This window comes from Vigna umbellata, chromosome 4 (genome assembly GCF_029865625.1).
Source record: "Vigna umbellata cultivar VRB3 chromosome 4, Vumbellata_1.0, whole genome shotgun sequence".
Classification (NCBI taxonomy): Eukaryota; Viridiplantae; Streptophyta; class Magnoliopsida; order Fabales; family Fabaceae; genus Vigna; species Vigna umbellata.
In genome coordinates this window covers 34,975,078-34,999,103 of record NC_142168.1, presented here as the reverse complement: position 1 = coordinate 34,999,103, position 24,026 = coordinate 34,975,078, and the positions used below count along the sequence as shown (strand labels likewise).

At 33.5% G+C, this 24,026-nt stretch overlaps 3 protein-coding genes across 5 annotated transcripts; 1 reads left to right on the top strand and 2 right to left on the bottom strand.

The window, feature by feature from the left end:
* CYP38 (cyclophilin 38) lies at positions 1-4,141 on the top strand. Its single transcript, XM_047322473.2, has 7 exons — positions 1-290; positions 946-1,236; positions 1,367-1,566; positions 2,428-2,663; positions 3,119-3,261; positions 3,485-3,556; positions 3,646-4,141. Exons 1-7 carry the CDS (start codon positions 123-125, stop codon positions 3,871-3,873), a joined length of 1,338 nt encoding a protein of 445 aa, XP_047178429.1. The 5' UTR covers positions 1-122; the 3' UTR covers positions 3,874-4,141.
* A 1,835-nt stretch (positions 4,142-5,976) lies between these two features.
* On the bottom strand, positions 5,977-10,520 carry LOC124845268 (serine/threonine-protein kinase 54). 2 transcript variants are annotated; one of them, XM_047322373.2, is made up of 6 exons: positions 9,613-10,508; positions 8,464-8,585; positions 7,754-7,950; positions 7,486-7,660; positions 6,655-6,789; positions 5,977-6,355 (listed from the first exon to the last, which is right to left on the bottom strand). In XM_047322373.2, exons 1-6 carry the CDS (start codon positions 9,875-9,877, stop codon positions 6,149-6,151), a joined length of 1,101 nt encoding a protein of 366 aa, XP_047178329.1. In that variant the 5' UTR covers positions 9,878-10,508; the 3' UTR covers positions 5,977-6,148. The 2 variants fall into 2 exon arrangements, with proteins under 2 accessions (XP_047178329.1, XP_087970369.1); XM_088114243.1 differs by having other exon boundaries at positions 7,486-7,950; positions 9,613-10,520.
* Positions 10,521-15,506: 4,986 nt separating this feature from the next.
* On the bottom strand, positions 15,507-21,363 carry LOC124844640 (uncharacterized). 2 transcript variants are annotated; one of them, XM_088114217.1, is made up of 18 exons: positions 21,158-21,363; positions 20,962-21,022; positions 19,347-19,453; positions 19,211-19,262; positions 19,039-19,123; positions 18,736-18,826; positions 18,121-18,159; positions 17,898-17,965; positions 17,700-17,762; positions 17,521-17,576; positions 17,348-17,421; positions 17,111-17,203; positions 16,916-17,017; positions 16,605-16,685; positions 16,410-16,501; positions 16,279-16,294; positions 15,917-16,027; positions 15,507-15,827 (listed from the first exon to the last, which is right to left on the bottom strand). In XM_088114217.1, the coding sequence occupies exons 1-18, from the start codon at positions 21,278-21,280 to the stop codon at positions 15,717-15,719; spliced, it is 1,425 nt and encodes a 474-aa protein (XP_087970343.1). In that variant the 5' UTR covers positions 21,281-21,363; the 3' UTR covers positions 15,507-15,716. The 2 variants fall into 2 exon arrangements, with proteins under 2 accessions (XP_087970343.1, XP_087970344.1); XM_088114218.1 differs by lacking the exon at positions 21,158-21,363 and adding an exon at positions 20,605-20,650.
* Between the last annotated feature and the right edge of the window lie 2,663 nt (positions 21,364-24,026).

The window sequence follows — 24,026 nt, the reverse complement described above, 5'->3', positions numbered from 1 at the left end:
CTCAAACCTCAAAGTTTGCCTAAAACCTTATCAAACTAACTAGTTTTCGTTGTTTGTCTCTTTCTCTCCAATTTTGTGTCACATGAAATTTGTTCTCTGAAGTTTTTGTTGGCATAATTTCAATGGCAGCCATTATCCCCTGCCACTACTGTGTTTCCCTCACTCCCAAATGGTTCAATTCCAACACCACACATTCTGGGCGTTTGTCCTACCCACTTCGAGGACTCCGAGGTTTCAATGCTCGTTGCTCTAACCAACCATCCCATCATTCTGAAGTTCGCAACAACCATGTAAGTCTCTTAAAAATTTTATCTTGTCACTGTAGATGCTCATTGTTTCTCATGAATTGTGATTATGCTCATCTGGGATGGAGATGTGGTGGGTACCCAATCAGCATTTTACTCTTCTAGTTCATCTCATGTTGAATACAATTATTATCATTATTATTTTTAAAAAGGAAAATTGTAGAAGTGAATTTCACAAGGGAAAAAGAGTGTAAGTTCTATACATTATAGTTTGAAAGATAATCCTCTAAAAGGCACTGAGAGTGCTCTAATGGTAAGCAGTTTAAAAGGTTTAACTTTCTCTGCTGCTCTTATACCTGGGAAGGTGGATATTTGGGATTTGCATTTGCCCCAAATGCACTTAGGTTAAATCAAGCATTGTTAGAAAAATAGTAGTGTTTTTTCAACTAGTTAATCACTTTGCCCAACTCTTTATTCTACAGTGGTAATTATATATACTGAATATTTGGGAATATATGTTTTGATAAATTTCTAAGTTGTTATCTGTTTGAACTTCTTTTCCTTTTCTGTTCTTTTCAATTAGAAGGAGTTTATGTACTTTATTTGTTTTCTCTCGACCTTGTGTTCTTATGTTTGCAATTTAGATTGCTGCAATGTGGGATTACAGCCGCAAAGCTTATTGTGTTGTATTTTGGTGCAGAATGAGAAGCCATTTTCCTTCAAGAAGTGTGCTATATCTATAGCGCTGGCTGTTGGGTTAATAACAGGAGTTCCTACATTGGGGTGGCCTACCAATGCTCAAGCAGCGAACTCTGTGTTCTCTGATCTGTCTGTTTTGATATCTGGACCACCAATTAAGGACCCTGGGGCATTGTTGAGATATGCTCTTCCTATTGATAATAAGGCCATTAGAGAAGTACAAAAGCCACTTGAAGATATCACAGAGAGTCTCAAGATTGCTGGAGTCAAGGCACTTGACTCTGTGGAAAGAGTAAGACATAAGATTTAAAGATTCTTATTCTTCAATCTGTAGCAGTGTATTGTGTATGCAGCTTGTGCTTGGGATTTTGTGTTTCATTTCCCTTAGGGGTAGAAGCTGATTAACTTTACATGGAATGTAGAATGTGAGACAGGCATCTCGAGCTCTCAAGCAAGGGAAGACTTTAATCGTATCTGGTTTAGCTGAGTCAAAGAAAGAACATGGAGTTGAATTGCTTAGTAAGCTGGAAGCTGGCATAGATGAACTTGAACTGATAGTACAGGATAGGAATCGAGATGCAGTTGCACCAAAGCAAAAAGAGCTTCTTCAATATGTCGGAGGGTAAGCATCTCGATTAAGAAATCACTTATATAAACCACACAAAGACCTTTATCCTTCCATACGCAACAATAAGAACAGGACATTTTTTTCTTCTTCCTTGGAATAAATGAAAGACAGATTGGTGGATTGCTTAAATGTTTTCACTCTGTCATGATGCATTTCTTTAAGTTTCTATTCTATCTACTTGTCATTAAGAATCTGAGACTCTGCAATTATTAGCACTGCAGAAAAATGCATAGGCGTGTGCTATATGACAATATAAAGCACTTCATGTTCCTTAATCTGATCATAGGAACTGACAGAAACAAGGGTTAGTTGCTTCAATGATACAAGTCGGCTTTACCTTAAACCTATGGGGCAAAGCAATTTAACCTTGCCATACATCAATGTAATAAGAGAGCCGAATTATTTGTACAACCAGTAGACCACCACTTGTCCTGGTTATGTATATCCTAACCGTGCCTAAAATCCGAAGGTCTGACTAACTACTGTACTGCTGCGAAGTGTCATGTTTAGTTAGTCAGGTAGCCATTGAAAAACATTCATTTGGACAACCTGATATTGCATACTAGATTTGCAACCATATTAGCACGACCCTTCTAGATCGATTTGGTTGTAAACCTGCTAAATTTGATCTGTTTTGAGTGGGCGGAATCCAAACTCAGTCCAATTTAACTAACAGACTTTCCTAGGCCTCTGGTAACGTGGCTTTATCAGATGTTGGCAAAAATTGAATCCTCCTCATACCAGTGGAAAATTGAGGAGGACTTAGAAAATTAACCTTCTTGAGAAAGACTTTTCTCATATAGAACCTTTCATTGACTGCAGCTGAGATGTTCCTGGGGCATTGCATTTCTGCAGTGTTGAAGAAGACATGGTTGATGGCTTCCCATTTGAAGTGCCCGAGGAATACCAAAATATGCCCTTATTGAAGGGGAGAGCAGCAGTGGATATGAAGGTCAAGATAAAAGACAATCCAAATCTGGAAGAATGCGTTTTCCACATTGTTCTTGATGGTTACAATGCCCCTGTAACTTCTGGAAATTTTGTTGACTTAGTTCAGAGGCACTTCTACGATGGCATGGAAATCCAGAGAGGTAACAAATACTATTTTTATTGGACATGTATTTTTGCTTGTGTTTTCCTTTTTAGCTATAGCTGGTTTGGTAAATAAGGTTTTAGGCCTTCTCTAGCTATGTTTTAGAAATAAGTAGTAGGTACACCAGTTTCTCTCATTGAACAACAGGAAATGACAAGGAAGGATGTATACATACATATTATTAATTCTTTATGAGAATAAATTGGCTGGATTTTATCTTATGTAATGGTAGCTGAATGATCTTGATATCTATAATTTTGTATGGGTCTGTTTGGACAAAATTCTGCGTAAAAACTTCTAAGAGAAAAAACAATAAAAAGAAAATATGAAATGAGCTTTGTTGTAAACTAAAATTAGTCTATGTATGAGCTCAATTTGTAGAAACTCTCTCGTATAGTTTAAATTCACCAAGATAGTCTTAATTTTATTTTTTCAAATTTATACTTTGGGCAGCGGATGGTTTTGTGGTCCAAACTGGTGATCCTGAAGGCCCTGCTGAGGGTTTCATTGATCCAAGTACAGAGAAAACCAGGACAATACCATTAGAAATTACGGTGAATGGAGAAAAGGCACCTGTTTATGAGGCAACTTTAGAGGTAATCTTCAGCTGTTTATCACTCTTGCGGCATGTGTACTTTTGTGCATTTCTATCAAAGACCTTATTGTATGATCAGAAGAAATAAGTGCTCTTTAATAGTATTAGTTTCTTGCATGAAGTTTCCCTTTGTAACTTGATTTTGTACTTCCAAACACGTTCCTCTAACCGTCTCAAGGTTGAAAACTTTCTTATTTGCTGGTTGCAATAATCTGTTTGAACAGGAGCTTGGTTTATACAAGGCTCAAACAAAGCTTCCATTTAATGCTTTCGGTACAATGGCAATGGCAAGAGATGTGAGAATCTAGTCTTTGACATGGCTGTTCTTTAAGCATGCTAATATTCTTTTCTTGCTTTTACTTACTCCTTTTATTTTGTTGAATAGGAATTTGAGAACAACTCTGCCTCTAGCCAGATATTTTGGCTATTGAAAGAGAGTGAGCTAACTCCTAGTAATGCCAATATATTGGATGGTCGGTATGCTGTCTTTGGATATGTAACAGAAAACGAGGATTACTTGGCAGACCTCAAAGTTGGTGATGTCATAGAATCTATTCAAGTAGTTTCTGGCCTTGATAATTTGGTGAATCCAAGCTACAAGATTGCTGGCTAGTGAACTTTCTAAGCTTTTGCTACAAATACCACATGAGTGTTTGTTGTCACTTGCTTCAAGGCTATTCAGGAGTTCAGGCTACTACAGTGGAAAGTTTACTCCCTTAAGTTTCTCACTGTTATCAGAAAAGCAAGTTTTCATTTTACTAGAACCTAGTATTCAGTTAAACAGCTTGAGAATTTATTATGCTTTAAAACTATTCACCACCCCGGCTTGTAACTTTCATTCCACCAATTCATCAATAAAATTATGATTGTTCAATGAGGAAGTTGTGGGCCATTCTCATGCAGTTTCGGGCATTCATCTGAAACTATTCAGGTCTGTGGAGAATTGTTTTATTTGTCTCTTCGAACACAAACATCAACTATGAAAGGATCGACACTCGTTATCATTTAAGCACAAGACCAAAAGCCTTGTCATGGTTATTTTTACCTGAGTAATGATGTTACATAACTATATCCATTTATAGAGAACTTCACATAATTCTTTGTACCATTACATCAATCATTAGGCTTGGGCAATATTAAAAACTTATGCAACTCAACAATGGTGTTGGTGAATGGTTCTGTCTGAGTTTCTGTATAGTATTTTCCTTCTTTTATCTCGACTGAAATATCGATATATTATTTTCTGTCCGAAAGTGAAAATATTCTTCCACTATTTTTATGGGAATTTGTTTAAAAGATTGAAGACAACACTGTACAATAACATTTTATCAAATATTCTCTTTCACACATTCATGCAAGGAAAAAGAAAATCTTAAGGGAACAAAGCATCTTTCTTTGGTGGTGGATGCTGCATCATCCAACTTGTATTCCGAATTTTACACTGAGTATGTGAAGGTCATTGTTTTCCCAACAGTTTTCCTCCTCATCTCCAACATCAGAAATGGTCAAGAATGTGCAGTGGAGCTTCTCTCTTTTCTTATATTTATGCGATTTTCTATACCTGTCGTTGTGAGCTTCGACCATGGAAAGAATCTTTGTGCAGAAGTTGCTTCTAACATTTGAAATCAGACATATTTATGCAGTTCAAGCATGGCCTAGTGGGATGCAGAGCTGATTCAAAAGGGGTCCCCTTATTAGATGAACTTTCTTCTGAAGCTGTAACCCAAAAGAAGGTATACGGAACTTCCCTAATCTCTAGTTCTGTTGTTTTGCAAGGTAATAAATAAAGTGGAAGATATCATTAAGCTAACAGAAATGTTGTAGAACAAGAGAATTCTTCATGTACAGCTCAATCAGAATTTCTAAAGAAGGATCTTTTATACATAGCAGAGTTTCAGGGGAAGTGGCCCCGTTGACGAATTAGATGACTAGTGTTACAGATAGTTTGAAGCAGAAACTTGATTTAAGAAGATGGTTAGCGTTGGATAATGTTTGTAAAAATTAGATCAACTGGTTTGCTTTTAAGAATTAAAAACCTTTCCAATCTGAGGATTATAAGCAAACATCTGGAACTTCTTTCTTATCATATGGTCATAAACTGTTGATATATAGCTTACCATTCTGACGGGAATCAGATATTCTCACATGAGATTCTTTACAATTAAAATATCATGTTAGATTATACCATTTAAGAATTAATTATATTGTTCCCGTTGCTCTTATTACTGGTGATGAACTCTAGTCCTTCTTCATAAGTTCCTACACAAATTTATTGGTAAAAATAATTAACCACTACATTGTAAATTTTGAGGATTAGTAACATCTAGTCAACATGGTTCTTGTCTCGTTCTGATTCTCTATAATAGAAATAAACTTGAAGTAGATAACTTCAATATACTTGTCAGCAAGTTACCACTTAAAATGTCAATTGGATAAACAAAAAGCTTCCTCAATCAAAACAGATACATCTTTTACAGCCAAATTGTATATTTATTCCATATATTATAGGTGTCTTTCTGCACATGAGCAGATCTTCCCAAAACAGATCACTTGTAGGCTCATAGGACATCAAATGACCCCTTAGGACTTTGATATTAGTGTTGGAACAATCCATGCTACTACTGTCAAGTGTACAACTTACATAGAAAATATTATAAAAATGGGTGCAATGAGGAGAGAGCACAATTAGCTTTACAAAAATTATAGCCCAACAAAGTAACAAGTAATTGCAGAGCTCATCATTAACTATGGCCTTCACAGTTTTTGTGTATGCATTCCATCCTGAGTCTTCCTTCCCTATTCCTTCAATGAAATAAAATACAAACTGATTTTCCAGAATGCTGTATATCATCCCTCCATAATCGATTTCCTTGACAGTGAAAAATCTTTCAAGGTCCTCGATAGCTGCGAAAACATAAACAACCCTGAGGCTGATCAAGAGGGATCATACCTCCACCCTTTGAAGTGTCAATAGCTTCCAACATGGACACCACTTCATCCATTTCTGGCCTCTTGTCAGGATTAGCATCCCAGCATCTTTTCATCACATTTGCCAGAGAGCTAGGGCAACATCTTGGAATCTCCGGCCTCAGATTCTGAAGTTCCACAAAGATTCTAGTTAAAATAAAAACAGCTACTACGGATGCATAAACATCAGATATGATTGTTAGCAAATACTACCTCTTTCCCATAACTATATGATGTTTAAGGTTAAAGCACATGGATTAAGGAATGTATAATGGAAGTAAAAAAAATACTATATTTGACTTTGAAAAAAAATGTCCTTATTTAAGATCACGAGAAAGAATTAGACTTTGGATTTTGAAAACATCAGTTGTTAGAGGTAAAAGTTAGTTTATGCTGCTGACAGAGTCACTTAATACACTTCATATACCTGCCGTACTACAGCTGATGTCACTTCGGAGAAGCTAAGGTCCGGATATGGCATGTCACAGCAGTATATCTCCCATAAGCATATGCCAAAACTGTACACGTCACACTTTCTATTGTATGGATTACCATTTAGAACCTGCTCAATTTCTTCAGGTAAGATTTTCATACATACAACATCTGTTACTATTCCAACAAAACATGGATTACTTATGCAAAACCAAGCTATTTATAATTGTAACATAAGCAGAATATATGCCAAGGCTTGTGTTTTTAAAGAGTGAACTGTCAATTACAGTTAAATGAATGACTCGTATTGAAGAGAGTCGTCATTAGAATACTTTCAGGAAAAAGTAAAACAGTGTTTGTGCTAGATGCTGTAAATATCTAAAGATTAGTGATATGCTGAAGTTCAAGATCTTATTAATTGAAAATGGGACCTTCTGACGTAGAGATTTTTTCCAGTACTATGTATCAAAACCAACATGGATATATATATACATAATTGATGGGTGAAATATAAAACAAAGGAATGCCTGACAAAAGTATGGACAACAGTGATTGAACAATACAATGTCTTATTTTTCCAAAAAAAAAAGGTAAATATTTTAATCAAGAACTCGTTTTAGTGATTTTTCACTATATTTCTAAGAGCAGAATGATCATCTCAATTCTTTCACAATTAGTTAGACAACAGATTTGACCACATTTAACACGTTCAAGAGTTTCAAAAATTTGTGTATGCAGAGCCAAGAACTAGAAATTAATTAGTGTTTGAAACAAATCCCAAAAGTGCACAAGAGAGAGATGTTTTCAAAGGAATTGGAGCATATACCTCAGGAGCCATGTAACCAAGGGTTCCAGTTTCACCTGTCATGTCATGAGGATTGGAGGCCTCAATCCGAGCCACTCCAAAATCAGCTATTTTCAAGGTTCGTGTCTTGTCCAGAAGCATATTTTCTGTTTTAACATCTCTGTGGACAATCTTCTTTGTGTGGAGATAGCTCAACCTGTAAAGTAAATAATAAAGAGTTCTCAGGCTTAGGAAAAAAAAGCTTATTCTCTTGAGCTTATATGACACAGATAAGGCAAAAAGATTGGACCCTCTTGCAAGGTCAAGAGCCAGTTGAACAACCACTTTAAAAGCCAGCTTCCTTCTTCGGTTTTTAATAAGATAAGTCTTCAGAGCACCTCCAGGACAATATTCAACAACAACACAACAAACATTACTTGGCATGCCTATATGACCGTTTTCTGTTTGTAACTGTAGCTCTGATGTTCCCATTGTTGCCCCAATAAACTGCAAAACGGATTTGACAGTAAGATTGAATAAGAAGATTCTCCCATAAATGTTTGAAATTATATGAAAATTTCATGCATTACTTATGGGGGAACGTGAAGACCAGACCAAATTTCTGCCCTGTACACTTGCACAGGTTTTTCCCCTTGGTGCAGATCTTAATGCACCCACCCAACTACCACTTAATCCTTTTCCCATGCCCCAACATATTAGAGACAAAACAGAAAATAAATCTTAAGAGAATTTATTTGAGATTCTGACAATGTTGTAGTCCAAGAATGTTTTCCCACATTCCAGATTGAACATAGTCCAATATTAGCCTCAAGTAACACATTAAATCTCAAGATCTTCATCATCAATTATCTTCCCTCTTTCATTTTGTTCATCATCATTTGACTCAGTAGCAAGTAACAGAATTTAAACCACCTGTTAAAAGAAGTTAACCGTCCCCGCGGCACAAGATAAAGGACAAACATGATTAAGGCGAAGTGAAAATGAAGGAGAAAATATTACCTTGGTTACATTAGGATGGTCAAGCTTGTGCCAAACAGCAACTTCTTGAGTAAACGCCGCTCTCAAAGAAGCTATTTCAGCATCTGATCGATGTCCCTCTTCTCCCCAGTCAAGGAGCTTAACTGAGAAAAACAAAATGGAACATTGATTGCATGTTATGAAAGCAGCAGGAGATGCGCATTCACAAGTTAAACTGTTCATTCATCTAACAAGTATAGCATCCAGGAACTGTAAAAGATAATAAAGTTTAGCATATTGTTATTATCATGAAAATCATGAAAACTTAAAAAGGCATTGCCATCACTGATGATTTTACCTCTCACGAGAAGAGCTCCTGTAACTGGCTACCACTAGAAGAATAAGGGGGGCACAACAGTAATAACCAAGAACACAAGAAAGTTGAAAATGAAATAAACACTAAAGTTCATGCACATAGCTGTCCGACAACTGGATCTTGTGAATTCCGGGGAAAACAAAAAGAAAAGGAGTAAAGGGTACTCAATCTTGTGAATCACGGATTGTGCAAATCCTGATACACAAAGTTTCAATGCTAGGCAGTTATGGCTAACCAAACACTATCAACTTGGATGCCTTCTCAAAGAACTTGAGGAAACAAAAAACAGCAGAACAGAGTCATGTCCAAGGAAAAGTTGTTGCTTGATTGCAAAGGTACAAGTAAAACAAAATCACAAGCAGGAACATGAAAAATAAAACTTAAGCAGTGGATCTGCAGACCAAATAATACATAACATTGAACAACTCTTTCAAACCCTTCATAACACTCCCATTTAAAGTTAAGCAAGACATCGTTGATAATGCACTTGTCTATCAAATGAAACCTTGATAATCACACAAAAGAAGGCCGAAAAACCAAAAACCCTACAGTTTGGGAGCATGTGCACATTATGCAAGTACACCTTAAAAGCACCAACTGCATGAACTTCCACAAGTGAATAAAACTTCCCCTTTGCACATGGGCGTGGTGTTAAACAATACAGTGCAACAAAAGGGAGGGAAAAACAAATCATGAATGTTTTTTTTCCTCTATCTTTCTAGACTCGGTCAGTTACATAATAAAACAAAGAGACAAACATCAAATGAAAACTCAAAACACTTCAAGCTTGAGACCAAAACAAGAGAGTGTACTACCTGCAACATCTTGTCCGTCATAAATCCCACGATGAACTGTGCCAAAAGTGCCACGGGCAATGACAGCCTTGATGACAAGCTTAGAGGGGTCAATCTCCCACTCTTGTCTGCTTCTTGTGGACCTTCCTTCAACCTCCTCTTCCTCCTTCTCCTTGTTCTTCTCCATAGTCCATGCTCTACTAAGATGCCTCTGAAGCTGCTCATCCAAGCTCTTCAGATCTATCTGATCCGCTCTCACATACCCTCCACTCTCACTCTTCTTCATCTCTCTCACCTCTTCTCTTCCTCCCCCACTCCAAAATAAAATTCACCACACCCCACTATGGACTTTGAACCTCGAGCCACTCAAAATCATCAAAAGATGCTAACTTTACGACCAAGTTCTGGTCTTGAACAAAATTTCCTTGGTGGGTCTCTCGTGTCTCTCCTCTTCTACTACTGTATGCTTATGCTGCCACTGCAGGTGCTGCTGCTGTTATACCTGTGGTGATGTTGAGGTCCTAAATATAACACTCTCTCACCCTTACTCTCTCACTCACTCTCTCTCTCTCTCTCTCTCTCTCAATCATCCATGTGGGCACATGGATTTTGCCTGAACACGACGTGTGTTTCTGCCCCACTTTGGTTCCCTCCGATTAACAAAACCTTCAACTTCTTCTAATTTATTGAAACCAAAGATCTCTTTCTGTGCGTCTCTGTGGCTCTCTCTTGTTTGGTGTGTCTTTGTTTTTCTGTTTCCTTTTTCATTTTCTTCTATTTTTATTTTTCATTGATGACATTCACGGTTGTTGCACCTTTTCATGTTCCCATCCCTTTCGGACAAGTTGTTTGGCTTCATCAATGGGTGATCATGCAAACAGTTAAAGGACTCACTTTGTCACAAAGGCAATTGTCTAACTTCTTGTAATCATCATTCATTTTTGTAACATATCTATGTTTAGAGTTAGAGAATATTTTTCTTTCAATGCTAACATATTTATTGACATTTCTTAATACATACTCTTTCATGTACAAAGATAATGGAATTAAACTTTTCGTTACATACTTACAAAATATAATAACTTTTCAACAAAAATCTCACTCTTTAGACTCCTATGCTAGATAAAATTGTGGCTTTGGTGAAAAATAAGAGTACATCCTAATCAAATTCTGGAGATTAATTTTTTGAAATATTAAAATTTATTTTTAGGATGCACTTTTTTCTTGAATGGAAGATATTTGAAACTGATATACATTTGTTAAGAAACTTTATTTTGATTTAAATGTAAATATAATATTTTAAAACTATTTTAAAAATATTAATGTAAAAGTAATTACTCTTTTGGTAAAATAAATAATTAAAGCAAGAGATAATTTAAAAAAGGCTTATAAAAAGATAAACAAAGATTAAAACAATACCTTATATTTAAAATATTGAAATTTTAATTTGTAATATTAAATTGTTATTCACATGTTTAATGTTTAATAAATATGATTTATTTGTCCACCATTGTAGGTAGCATCACTTAGATGAGTCCAACCCTTGATAGAATCAAATGATTTTTAATTTGGTGAAGGTGATGGTTTCATTAATTTACACTCTGACCATCATACAGGGACAAAACAGAGTTTTGCTTTTGTTTTTCCTTATTGTTTGTGACAGGTCGAATCGACATATAATATATCCAATATAAACAATAAGACAGTACAGCAAAATTGTAGAGAAACTAATGGATTAGGTTCATGATAGAGAGAGGATGTTCATTTAATTATTAAAATAATTATTTAGGACTAGTTTGAAATTCAAAATGAGTTCTCTTACATTTTTCATGTTGTGTGATTTTATATGCTTAATTAATTGTTCGATGAGAGTCCGAAAATAATTGAAAAATAATTATTATTAGAAGGTGGGTTTAAGTTTAATTCAACCTCACAAAATCGGTTTGTAAGGTAGGGTTTACACTTTATTTATATATTATAATTCGGTCTTATCTCTAGTCGAGCTCTAATACCATATTAGAAGGTGTTCTAATAAGTATCTTTTTGCCTTTTTACTTGACACAATCTAATTTAGTAGAACGATATATGGATATAATATCTTAATGTAAAAAAAATACAAAGGAGAGAAAATAAAGAAAGTAAAGTGAAAAAATTATATATAATAAATAATATGATATAATAAAAAATATTGTTAATTATGTTTTTAAACTCTAAATTATTATATGTTTTTGATTTTTTTTTCAAACTTTATTTTATTTAGGTTCATGTTCTTTAAAGAGTCAAGAATTTAGTCTTTTATGACAAATGTTGATGGTTTTTTATGTGGCAAAAGAAGTGCTATGTTTCTAATTAGATTAAAATTGTTCAAGGTCGGTAAGATATACAGATAGTCCGATAAGATGCATGGAAAATTCTAGTAGTTCAGTAGAAAGTCCAGATAACGAATTTGTGTAACAAGTCTAGATAACTCCGTAAGGTATTTACCAAACTATTTAGACTACCCGCCAAGCTATCTAAGTTCTTCACACACCTTAACGACCTATTTGAACTTCTTACCGAACTATTTGAGTTCTCCATGCACCTTGCCAACCTACTTAGACTTTCCACCAAGCTATCTAAGTTTTTCATGCACCTTACCGACCTATTTGGACTTCCTACTGAGCTATCTGAGTTCTCTATACACTTTATGATCTGACTAAGCTATCTGAATATTTGGCTGACATTGAAACATAATACATATATCTTAAACAGGTTGGAAACGTGACACACCGTTTGCCACATAAGAAAAAAAAACTAAAGATATTGATTACGAAAGACTAAATTCATAACTTATCGTGACCTAAATTGAATAAAATTTGAAAGAAAGAAGAAAATAGAAAAAAATATAATGGTCTAGACACAAATATAATTAACCCTATTTTTTTTAAAGAAATAAATAGTAATTATATGAAAATAATGACATACAAAATAGTCAAATAAAATTAAATGTTGTAGTAAAATTTAAGCAATGTATTGATGAATGATATAATAACAATTAAAGAAAAGTAATAATAGTAATTATATGAAAATAGTGACGTACAAAATAGTCAAACAAAATTAAATATTAGTATGAAAAGTAAGCAATATATTTGGATTAAAGTTGTTATATACTTAGAGATAAATACAAGTCATATCAGACAAAACCATAACAATTTGTTTTTTGCAAAAAATAGACGAATGGTTTTCAATTTTTAATTTTTAGAGAAGTTTCATGTGTTGAAAATTTTTAATTGTTATTTTTTTTTTCATTCTTCACCTGTGTGTGTTCATTCATGGCTCTATCTAAAATAAACGATAAATTTTTTCTTCGGATAAATTTATTTTGAAAATAAATGATAGAGTTTAATTCTTCTTATTACAAGCATAAAAGAACTTTTCTGTGATAAGTATGATGATAAACATAACTTTAAATTTAATCATTGTTAAAACCATCAATTTTATTATACATGAAAATTTATAATTAAATTAAATTTTAAAAATATGTTATTACTTGCTTTATAATAAATATGTGGAATATTGGTTGAGGCAAGACTAATGAATTAATCATCAAAGAGAAAAAAAATTAAATAAAAGAACTATGTATTTAGTTTATGATTTTCTGTTTTGATTCCTTGAATTTTAAAAAATATATATTTTAGTTTGAAATTTTGAAAACATGCATTCTTATTTTCTAAATATTTAGCGAACTAAATGATTTTTTAAAAACACATTTTTAATATATAAAACTGTTTTAAATGCGTATTTTTTTAAAAAAAAATTGAAAAGATTAAATATTTAAAAAATTAGGGAATCAAAATAATATTTATTTCAAATTTGAGATAAATCAAACCTTAATATTCAAAGGGATAAAATAAACTCCAAAACATTTATGCATTTGGCAAAACTCATTATGCTGATCAATATGAAATTTATTGGTGAGACATCCATGCATGCATTCAGGTGACAAGAGAAAAAAAAAAGTGTTTTTTCTTCTTCTTCCCTGTTGTAGTCATCATTGAAATGAATTCTCATAATTCGTTTTTCCTGGACTATTTTCTCACCATTAATGTCAATTTGACTTCCTGCATGGCTTAGTACAAACCAAATGTCTCACTAGTATTGGCTTGTTTAAGACTTCTAATAAAGAGAAAATGCTTCTTTGGGCTGAAAGAGAATTTCAGTGCCAACCTAGAACTGGTGATCATCTGGGGAAGGTTACACTTGAATTTTCATATACTTTGTTCCAACAAAAGCATGAGAAATTTAAAATACAAAAAAAAAAAAAAAACGAGAACATAAAAAAGAAAGTGAGTTTTGGCCATCAAATGTGATATTCTATGTTACCCCATAAGAGAAATAAAAATAAACAAAAATAAAAGTACCTTATGTGAAATAACATAAGCTCAAGGAGGTGTAATGGAAGAATCAAACTAATTTTCAATGGGCATCTACATAACCTAGGATCATCACATCACCATATGTGACTGAAAAATGAAATATCAAACTTATAAGGGTGAACCAAACCCAATGATTTCTGTTGAATTCGTTTCACTTTGAGATGCTTTCAAATTTTCAATGATCACGATGTTGTAGTCGGTGTAACACTTTGGAATCATGAGTACAAAAAAGTTGACACGTTATCATAATTTAGGATACAGGCTGGACTTGATTTATCTTCACCAATCAATAAATAAATAATATTCAATTCTAGATATCTATTCCAAATTTAAGAAGGACAAATGAGGTGCTATGGCATATTGAACTTATTGAACACTCACATCAAACATCACCGACATCTAGAATTTCAACAAAATTTTAAATGTTAATAAATAGTGGAGTGTATGTTTGTATGACAAGTCTCATGTGTGTTTGTGAAGTTTTATTCAAAAAGAAAATACTAAAAAGGAAATATGAAGTTTTAGGCATTTGCTTTGCAATGAATTAAAAGGGTAAGCAACATTGCTGTTTGTATGATGATGTGCTTAATGCTTACCCGTGAATGCCAACTTTGGACTTTAATGTGACCAAAAAGATGTCTCAGAAGTCTCAACATAGACATGAATCACGAGGCCAAGTTTCAACTGAATCGCAAAATGCTCGAGATTTTTATTAAGAGCTATCACTACTAAGTAGTAACACCCGTGATCTCAGAGGCATGACCGTCAAAACCTAAAATTAGGGTGTCTCTTCCCAACACACACAATGGATCCCAAACAAATTGATATGAAAAAGTTTGATTTAATACCATTTTGGGTTTTCAATTTTTTCATATTTTTTGCTTTAAATATCTGAATAAATTTGGTAAACATTTTTTATTCCTATATTTCCTAGGGACTTGTCACATCAATTGCTAGTTTAACAACACATTTTTTTTAGTAATATGTGTATTTGATTCTTGTTTCTTTCGACTCTTTGATGGCATTATTACAGGTTAATATGATTTAAGAAGGAAAATTTCAGCAAAAATCACATCAGTGATAACGCATGAAATGTGTTAAGCTATCAAGATAAGCACCGTGGGCTATGACTTACGTAGCTTTAACACCACAAGTTTTCTTAGTCACGAGACGCATATGCTTTTAGATTTTTCGGCCATAAGGAGTCAACTTGGCAATCGAACATTATTTCCTGGCCTTGGGGTCAAATCCCACGATCAGTTTTATCCAAGGAAGGATTTGTCCTACATGAAATTAAGTTAATTAGATGACTTTTTCTTCCAACTGGACACAATTGTAGTACACAATGAATGCTTAGTGGTTAGTAGCCTTAAAAGGGTGGATTCTCATCCATGAAGAGTGGACCAATTTGTCATCAACATGGGATTTCAGAAACATCTGCAAGTTGAGACTGCCAACTAGCGGTGACAAGAAAATATTGCTCTCACTGCCAAATACAGCTACATGAAAATGTTGCACTTAACCACTGCCATATATGTAATTGATTCTTTTGATATGATAACTCTAGTACAACCTTCAGAGTGTGTCACATTGTTCTCTGTGGACTTACACTATATTTCATGGTGGAAGTATAGCAAAAAAGGGTGAGCGTGAGACAAAATAGAGGCAAAAGAAAAACAAAATAGCATCATGGTTATCATACATTTTCCCTCATAAAATTGGATTGTAACGTCGTTTCTTCTGTGGTGTTGCATGCGCCTGTGCTTTTATCCCATATGTTTTCAATTGAAAATTTTCAAAAGCTTCTGAAATTGCCTGCACCTATAGGATTGCACAAACCAAGGTTAGTGAAGCCAACCTGAATGTGTAAAGCAAAGAAGTTCAAACAAGCATAGGATAAACTAACTAACCAGTTCTGGCTTTTTGGCGTACACCTTAACTATCATATCTTGGTAAGATGTAGGTAGCAAGTGGCTTACGCGGTCATCAGGTATTGTAAATTTCTCATTGCTTTCATAATCCTGAATACATTATTGAACCAGGAAACTCAATAGAAGTAGCATAATTCAATTCCAAGCTAAACATCATGATAAGGACCAAACCAAAACACTTTAAATGTTTCAATAATTTCCAACAATTGCAGCCCAGTATCCCAACAGAAATAATAAAAAACAGTTTAAACTAAAACTAATTAGAACAGAACCTGTCAAACTGAACAAGGTAAAACCAATTAAAATATATGATTAAAGAAATATTTTGATAAAAAGATTACCTTGAAAAAGTGGATACTGCCACAGAAACATGCACCAAAAAGAGAGAAAATAATATATTAGGACAACATATTAGGAAACTAAAACAAACTAAAGGTCTATTCAGCTAGCATGATTATTCTTCACTCAATACCTTTCCAGGGGATTATGCTTTCCGCGAGTCAAATCAATTTTTACGTTACAAACAGCTACATCCTCCTCTTTCAGTGTAACTCCACCACTCTTCTGTCAAATGACATAAGAAACAAAATGGAATTCCTCAATGATGAGAAAAAAAATCAAAATTAGATGCCATTTGCAAATGATAAGGGTTAACCAGGTTAAAGACCTGAGAGCAAACAATATCTTGAGCAGTGACCTTCTTAAAATTGTCCAGCATATCTTTTGGTACAGGGTACTCATTACAAAACTACATAACAAAATTCATCCTTAGATTCGAAAAAACTAAATACAAAATTTAATAAATACGAAATTGTTAATCACACAAGCATTTTAGACCAATGTAATGTAAATTTAGACACATCCACACAAGTTTACACGGAATTCGTGTCAAACAGCTTCAGAAAATACCACTACCTAATAGGTGATTGCAGCAGGTAATGATAACTATCACAGAAAAGCAACAGGTTAGAAACATGCCTGGTACAAATTCCTCCTTCGAATGCGCAGGATCAACTCCCTGGCCTCCTTTAGTTCTTGACTTGGACTTGTCTCAATAGTTTTAACTATTGTGTCATCCAGCTGCATTTTTTTAAGTAAACTACACTTTATTATTAAAAAGAGCATTGAATAAATGTTTTTAACACAAGCTCATTAGTAAGAAGCCCTTGTAACCTTCCAGTACTGAGAAGGATCATGTATGTTAGATGAAATCTCCAAAAAACTATTAGCGTGAACAAGTGCATCAACTATCATAAGCTCCATTGCCTGAAAACATCATGATGGGATTAGAAACTGTAAAAACAAGAACGGTAAGTTTATGGATATTAAATAGACGGGAAAAGGGGGTGAAAGGCAACGATCTACATCTACCTAAAATAAAATAATCTTCCTAACAAAACAACTACATACCTTCACTTTTGGATGTGTATAAACCGTTCTATACAGATCAGCACGAGTGGAAAACATTTTGTGGATGGTAAGGTCTAGCAAATTGCACAGGCAAGAGTAAGGAACTATTAGAAACACAATTGATATGAAAATCAGAAATGTATTATGAAAATATGTTGAGGAATGACACTAACAGTCCTTAGCACGATAACAAATTTCATCATCCAAAACCCACATTGTCTCCAATAACCTGTAGGTAAATTACAATTTAAGATGCTAGAAGTGATACATGGCCTTTATTTAAGTTTACTTTCCAGCTAAGAAGAATTATCAAACGATAAGAATTAAGTCATTTTGAAGAAATTCATGAAACCTTTGAAATTCAAAATTACATCCTAGACCACAAGCTCGACAGTCACGGGGAATATAATCAAATCTGCAAAGCAATAGTTTCCACAAAGTATTACAATATGGCATAACTCATGCTCAGATACTCAAAGAATACATGAAGGACAGTATGTAAAAAGTATCAATAAACCAGATTTGACAGCTAAATTTTCTGTTTACTTACTTGTCAACATCAATTCCATTTCGCCCATTTGCAACAATATCATACAAGAAACTTTTCTCACTTGAGCTCTAAATAACCAACAATTGGGAAAAAAATATAAAAGAAAAAGGATAAACGGGTAACAAATAACTTTGGTAAGAATAAACAAAATCATCCATCAAAACTTTTAATAATTAAGCCTAGAGAATAGAAAATATAAAATAGAATAAATTAAAAACCTTACCCTTGGAGGAGCAAATTCAGAGCTTGCCAGTATCATATCCTGCCAACATCAATCACTTACTTACGAGAATGAAGATGCAAACCTCTTTCTACTTTCCATTTATATGAGAGATGCAATATGCTTTTATTCAGAATAAGTGAACAAATATTTGAGAACATAAACTTGCGTAATTGCTCTTTCAAATTAGTATATCCACACACATAAGTGGAGATGGGAAAATGGATGCTACACAGCCTTCTAAATATGTTTTGAAGATGTCTACGGCAGAGCTTGAACACACATTTCCTACTTATGGCTACTATTGAACATAGAAGGCAAATATTCTCAACAAGATGTACATTGGCTATCCGCACATTTAATACATTATACATATATATATATATATATATATATATAGACACACACACACGTTTAGAAAAATTACAGTGCTTCTAAACTAGAAGAAAGTTGTTCCCAGGTCTACACTGCCTAATCACCCAATTTATCACTTACACTGACAACTTTGTTAATTTATATCAGACATAACGTTTATGATGGTTAAGGAAGTGATGCTCAAAATCTGAAGACACTTAATCTAATGCAGGAAAGGAAACAATGGTAAACCAGTAGCTTTACCTTGACCCTTTTTATCATCTGGGAGTCAACATCAATACGGTGTTCATCAACAATATAATCGACCATATTGACAGACATTTGTTCATGAGACCTACAACATAAAAAATATGACACACATTAAATGAATTATGGTTATAAAATGGTTTTAAGAAAAATCAGATAAAACATAATATCTTAACTAAGGAATTTACTGACAAAAGAACAACTTTTCTCTAAACATTAGAAGGCAAAAATACAGAGAAAAATGAAATAAATTATATCATTAAATGCAAAATTGTATAAAAAAGGTAAAAATAAGATTACCAATCAGAACCATTGATAACTTGGGGAAGAAACTCCCGTTCAAACAAGTGACTGAAAGGACCATGACCCACATCATGCAGAAGTCCTACAGAAAATAAAGTATCCGCACTAAAAATTATTAAGAAATTATATTGGATTAAAACCAACGGCAGTTCCATGAAACATGAGATACCTGCAAGCTTCACTGTTTGAATATCAAATCTATCAATACCAAGCTCCGAGCCCTGCATGATCATAAGCACAGATTAACATCCTGTCAGAAAGACCGTACCTTTAAAATGATAAAATACTTCAATAAAATTTTATACCTGATAATTATTAAGCTTTTCCACACATTGACCAGCTAGCCAATACACGCCAAGAGAATGCTCAAATCTGGAATGCACAGCACCTGGATAAACCATGTGCGTAAAACCTGAAACATAAAAACAGATTGATTTATTGGAGAGATTAAACATACTGAATATTGAAAAGGGGATATCAAGCCATGTGAGCATCATGGCATGAAAGAGTTTGAAGCAGCATTTTAAAAATTAAATTTCACAACTACTGTATTCCTGTTACAGGTTACATGAAAATGATAGGAACCACCTTGTAACCAAAGAAATAAACTTATTATCTTCTGAGACACCAAATGGATATTTACCACTATCCTCGATGTATTCTATTTCATTACAGGGGAAACTTTTTATCTATAGAAACAGATTTATTACAGCCAGTGGTTAGCAGGGAATCAAATAATGGACATCCTTGTGTTAGTTATGTCATAACATAAAATGCATCATAAAATATTCAAGTTTCCGCAAAAATTCAATTTTTCTTTCATCTCATCTATGCAACATATACATTTGTGTGACTTTCAACATACTATAAACTGGTATATAATAATTTCAAAATACCCACACACACACGCACTAACAGATTCACATGCTTAAGCAAAATTTGTGTAAAATAATCTTGCTTAAACACAAAAGCAGTTTAGCTATACCAATTGTCAAGCTATACTGTTGAACATAGTGTCATTCAATATCAGAACTAAGCCATACAGAAAGTATAAATGAACTTCCAAAACTCCAAAACCTCTTTTACTAAATACATGCATGATATTCTTTTCCTGCAAGTAAAACTCATTAAAAGTACTCAACATTTCATGACACACACATGAAATATGAGTATTGATGACCAATAAATGCATCTTCTTTCGGTATTATTTTAAATTGAACTTAAGACAAAGATCTTGGCATACTTCACAAAATACATTTGATACCCCAAAGCAGTAAAACAAACTTTCCCATGAAATTCTCAGCTAGCGGACAATCAAAATCCTCTTGCCTAAAAGGAGAAGCCAGGATGTCTAGCATTTAAAACAAAATAGCATAGCAGTCCAACTAAATATTTGATAGTTTTTCATGAACTAACCTGATTAAACTACAAAACAAACAAATTAAAATTATCACTAATCAAACAGGATGTCGGGAACGTTCAAAAATATATTCCAGTCATGGTTCTTAAAAATGGTCCAACACTGCAAATTTGGCCACAATTTCGAGGTCTTTTTTGACTCACCAGGACCACAACCGTGACTGCATTAGCCATATTTGCCTGCAATGTCCTGAAAAGTAAAGGATCACAACGAAACCATGACCACAACATCCCTTGAAAATCTTGGTCCCACTCTAACCTAATTTTCTACATAACTTCCAAGCAGTGAGGTCTTTCATGCTACGTATCCCACCATTGACACAACAATTCAAGAATCTAAAAGCAAAACAATTATTTGTGAGTTCACAAGGAAAATAAAATGCATTAAAGGCCCTTCCTAGAATAAGAAGCATGCAAGTGTATTTAATTTCAATTTCAGGAAGCTTCTAATTTCTAAACAACTCTCTTATAATTGGATTCAAGAAACGATTATCAACTCACCTAGTTGTTTCAACTCGCGAAGCCTCTGAAACTGCTCAGTATCTATGAACTTCAAACTAAGCTGCAAAACCGAACAAAACGAAAAAAAAATAAATCAGATTAATTAATAATAATAATAATATGCTTCAGTTTCTTCGTAGCTACAGGAGAATAAGATCAGAGAAACGAAACGATTCAACTGTTCGTTGGAAATTACGGGATCGAGATAAATGTTGCCATGGACGTTGTCGTGAACGTGCTTGCAGAACCTGGGATTTTGGCCTAAAACGGTGTCGTAGGAAGGTGGCAACGAAACGTCGACGTTGCTGTATGCCCCCATATCTTCCTTCCTTTCTTCCTCCGTTATCAACTCCACACTATCAATTCACCTTCTCTCTGTCTTTAGAATCTCAACTTTCAAATTTAAATTAATGTTTACCACTATTTATACTGTAAAAAATAATGAATATATTTAAAATAAAAACAATTGTTAAATAATTATATTATTACCAAACATAATTTTTCATAAAATAAATATTTGTTTTTATCTCACTAACCGCATTTTTATTTGTGTATCACTAATTTATTTGATACTTACAAATAAAAAAAATTAGTTCTAACCTTCAGGAACAATTTTTCCTGACACCTTATTTAAATTGAAATAATTGTTCGCACGTGTCATAAAAAAAGCATGGTTGTTACACTCTGTAAACAAAAAACGCATGATCGTTACACAATTTGTTATTAAAATTTAACACGGTGCTTGAACGTGAAGAATAGGTTGCACGTGCTTGTTGAGGCTAATATTTTAGTATTTAACAAAAGAAAAAGAAAAGGAAACACTAGTCAAAGAGTAAATTGTAGGAAATCTACTTCACTCTTTATCTGATTATACAGTAATCACTCTTTTGTTTGCTCACATAGATAGAATTAAAAGTGTGACCTTAACTTATTAGATTTAATTCAAAATCTTATTGTTCCATTATTATTTTATATTTGTTTGGATTTTATGAATAAATTTGCTCATGTATTTCATTATATTTTTTTAATTTTATATTCCTTACCTAGAACATGCAAGAATTTAAAAACTCAATATCAATCATTTACACAACTAGGCTACACTAATCACGAAATGATAGAATGATAGATTCAATGAAAGGTATTTAAGAAAAACATAAGAAAATATCTGAAACTACACGTACAAAAGAAGACATCTTGCAACATTTACGCCCACTTTGGAATCGTAATGGCATCCAATTAGAATCCAAAAGTTGTGCAGATCTTGACAGTCAACTATCAAAAAGTAAATTTATTGAAAATTTCACTCAATAATTTATAAGTGTAAATATTAAGTATATACTCAACGTAAGAAAATATCTTGAAAGTCTTACATCGACTATAAATAAAGTCATCTCTAACAAAATTTGATTTATGAATTAAAGCCATGAAGGAAAGAACTCAACATGTGATACTATTGCTGTTTCACTATGAACTTCACAAATCAATCTGAAGAATAAAACCTATTTACAGAAACTAAAGTACTCTTAAAACTAGACTGAATTGAATCGAGAAAAATCAAAGGAAGTTGCAGAATGGTAAAAAGATAAGCAAGGAACATAAATCTGGGCAAGAAACATAAACGTATAACCAAAAATTCAAAATAAACAAGAATTAAAGGCTACAAAACATTAAATTGCAGAACTGAAATTAGATTGATAGCAAAAATGGAATTTTATTGAATTCAACAGTATGGATACAGGAAGAATTAATCCAGTGCCGGTCTGACGGTCACTTTGTACTCACAAGACCTCTCTCGCAATTCTCACACTGTACAATAGTAATGCACCTTCCCCAAATGGCTACTTTGGGCTCACTACGTTGAAAATTTGAATCTCACAAATTTCCCTCTGGAACTCCTCTAGAGCTCTGTGCATTTCTGGTTTAATGATGCAAATGGGTCCAAGGGCTTAATTGCAAAATCAGCTAAGGGCCCAGGGGCTTTTCTGCAAGAATGAAAAAGAGAGAAAAGGATTGAAATCCAAATTTATAAAAGAAAAAGGCTATCTAAGAAAATCTGACTTTATTATATTCTTTAAATTTTTTTAAAGAACACAAAAATTATTATCTACCTTAAAACACTACTAAAAACAGCTTTTTAAGGAATTTTTCAGAAAACTCTAATTTTTATACAAAAAAAATCTAACCTAATTCTAGAAATTTACAAATTAAAAGAAACTAAAAAAATATTATGAAAGAAAAAGGAGACACCGGACCAAGAAAACAGAAAAAATAGACTCAAAATGGCAAAGAGAAACTCTATTTACACTGCACTCCACATACTTAATTTATTTCATAACTTGGTCTTTCGTTTAAGAGCTTTATCGTATTTGAGGACTTTAGGTTATCGTCTAGGTAATTTGATGCCTCATTTGAGAACTTTAGGTCATTGTCTAGGTAACTTGGTGATTCAATTGAGGGTTTTAGGTTACCTTCTAGGTAGCTCGATGTCTCGTTTGAGAGCTTTAAATTACCATCTAGGTAACTTGATGCCTCATTTGAGGGCTTTAGATTACCATCTAGGTAACTCAAGTGTGATGCTTGCGAGATTTTACTACTGTCTAAGTAACTTGAGTATCGTGTTTGCATGCTTTAGCTTATGTTACATTTTAAGTAATCTAAATGTCGTGTTTGTAGGCATGACTTAGTACCTCTTGGTGTTTTCTTTTGAGGTTTTGTACTGACGAATAAAGACATATGTGTAAAAGAGAAGAGAATTTTTATTTGAAAAATAAAGTGTGTTTTGTTAAAAGGTTAACCGGCAAAAATCCAACTTAGAGACAAAATTCAAGCCAAAGAAAAAGAATACACACATCTCATACCTTAAGTGTAATACATCTTTAACCTTAACTATCTTTAAATGGATTGCATTCCTTATCCTCAAGATAAGCTTTCCTTTAAACTCTTTTAGCTTGTAGGCTACATTCTAGAGGAGTCCGAATGCAATTCAATCCCAATTATGTGCAAGCTTTCTTTCTACTTAACTTTTATAAGTTGTGATGGATATTAGGATAATATGAAAAGCTATG

Excerpts from the sequence above, each read along its gene's own strand:
- CYP38 (XM_047322473.2), top strand. The coding sequence starts at position 123 with ATGGCAGCCATTATCCCCTGCCACTACTGTGTTTCCCTCACTCCCAAA. Across the intron at positions 1,237-1,366 it reads CACTTGACTCTGTGGAAAGA|AATGTGAGACAGGCATCTCG; the intron begins GTAAGACATAAG and ends CATGGAATGTAG. Across the intron at positions 3,262-3,484 it reads TTTATGAGGCAACTTTAGAG|GAGCTTGGTTTATACAAGGC; the intron begins GTAATCTTCAGC and ends CTGTTTGAACAG.
- LOC124845268 (XM_088114243.1), bottom strand. The coding sequence starts at position 9,877 with ATGAAGAAGAGTGAGAGTGGAGGGTATGTGAGAGCGGATCAGATAGAT. Across the intron at positions 7,951-8,463 it reads ACCATCCTAATGTAACCAAG|TTTATTGGGGCAACAATGGG; the intron begins GTAATATTTTCT and ends TCCGTTTTGCAG. Across the intron at positions 6,356-6,654 it reads CATCAGCTGTAGTACGGCAG|AATCTGAGGCCGGAGATTCC; the intron begins GTATATGAAGTG and ends GTGGAACTTCAG.
- LOC124844640 (XM_088114217.1), bottom strand. The coding sequence starts at position 21,280 with ATGGGGGCATACAGCAACGTCGACGTTTCGTTGCCACCTTCCTACGAC. Across the intron at positions 19,454-20,961 it reads TCGCGAGTTGAAACAACTAG|GTTTTACGCACATGGTTTAT; the intron begins GTGAGTTGATAA and ends TTTATGTTTCAG. Across the intron at positions 19,124-19,210 it reads TCAAACAGTGAAGCTTGCAG|GACTTCTGCATGATGTGGGT; the intron begins GTATCTCATGTT and ends TATTTTCTGTAG.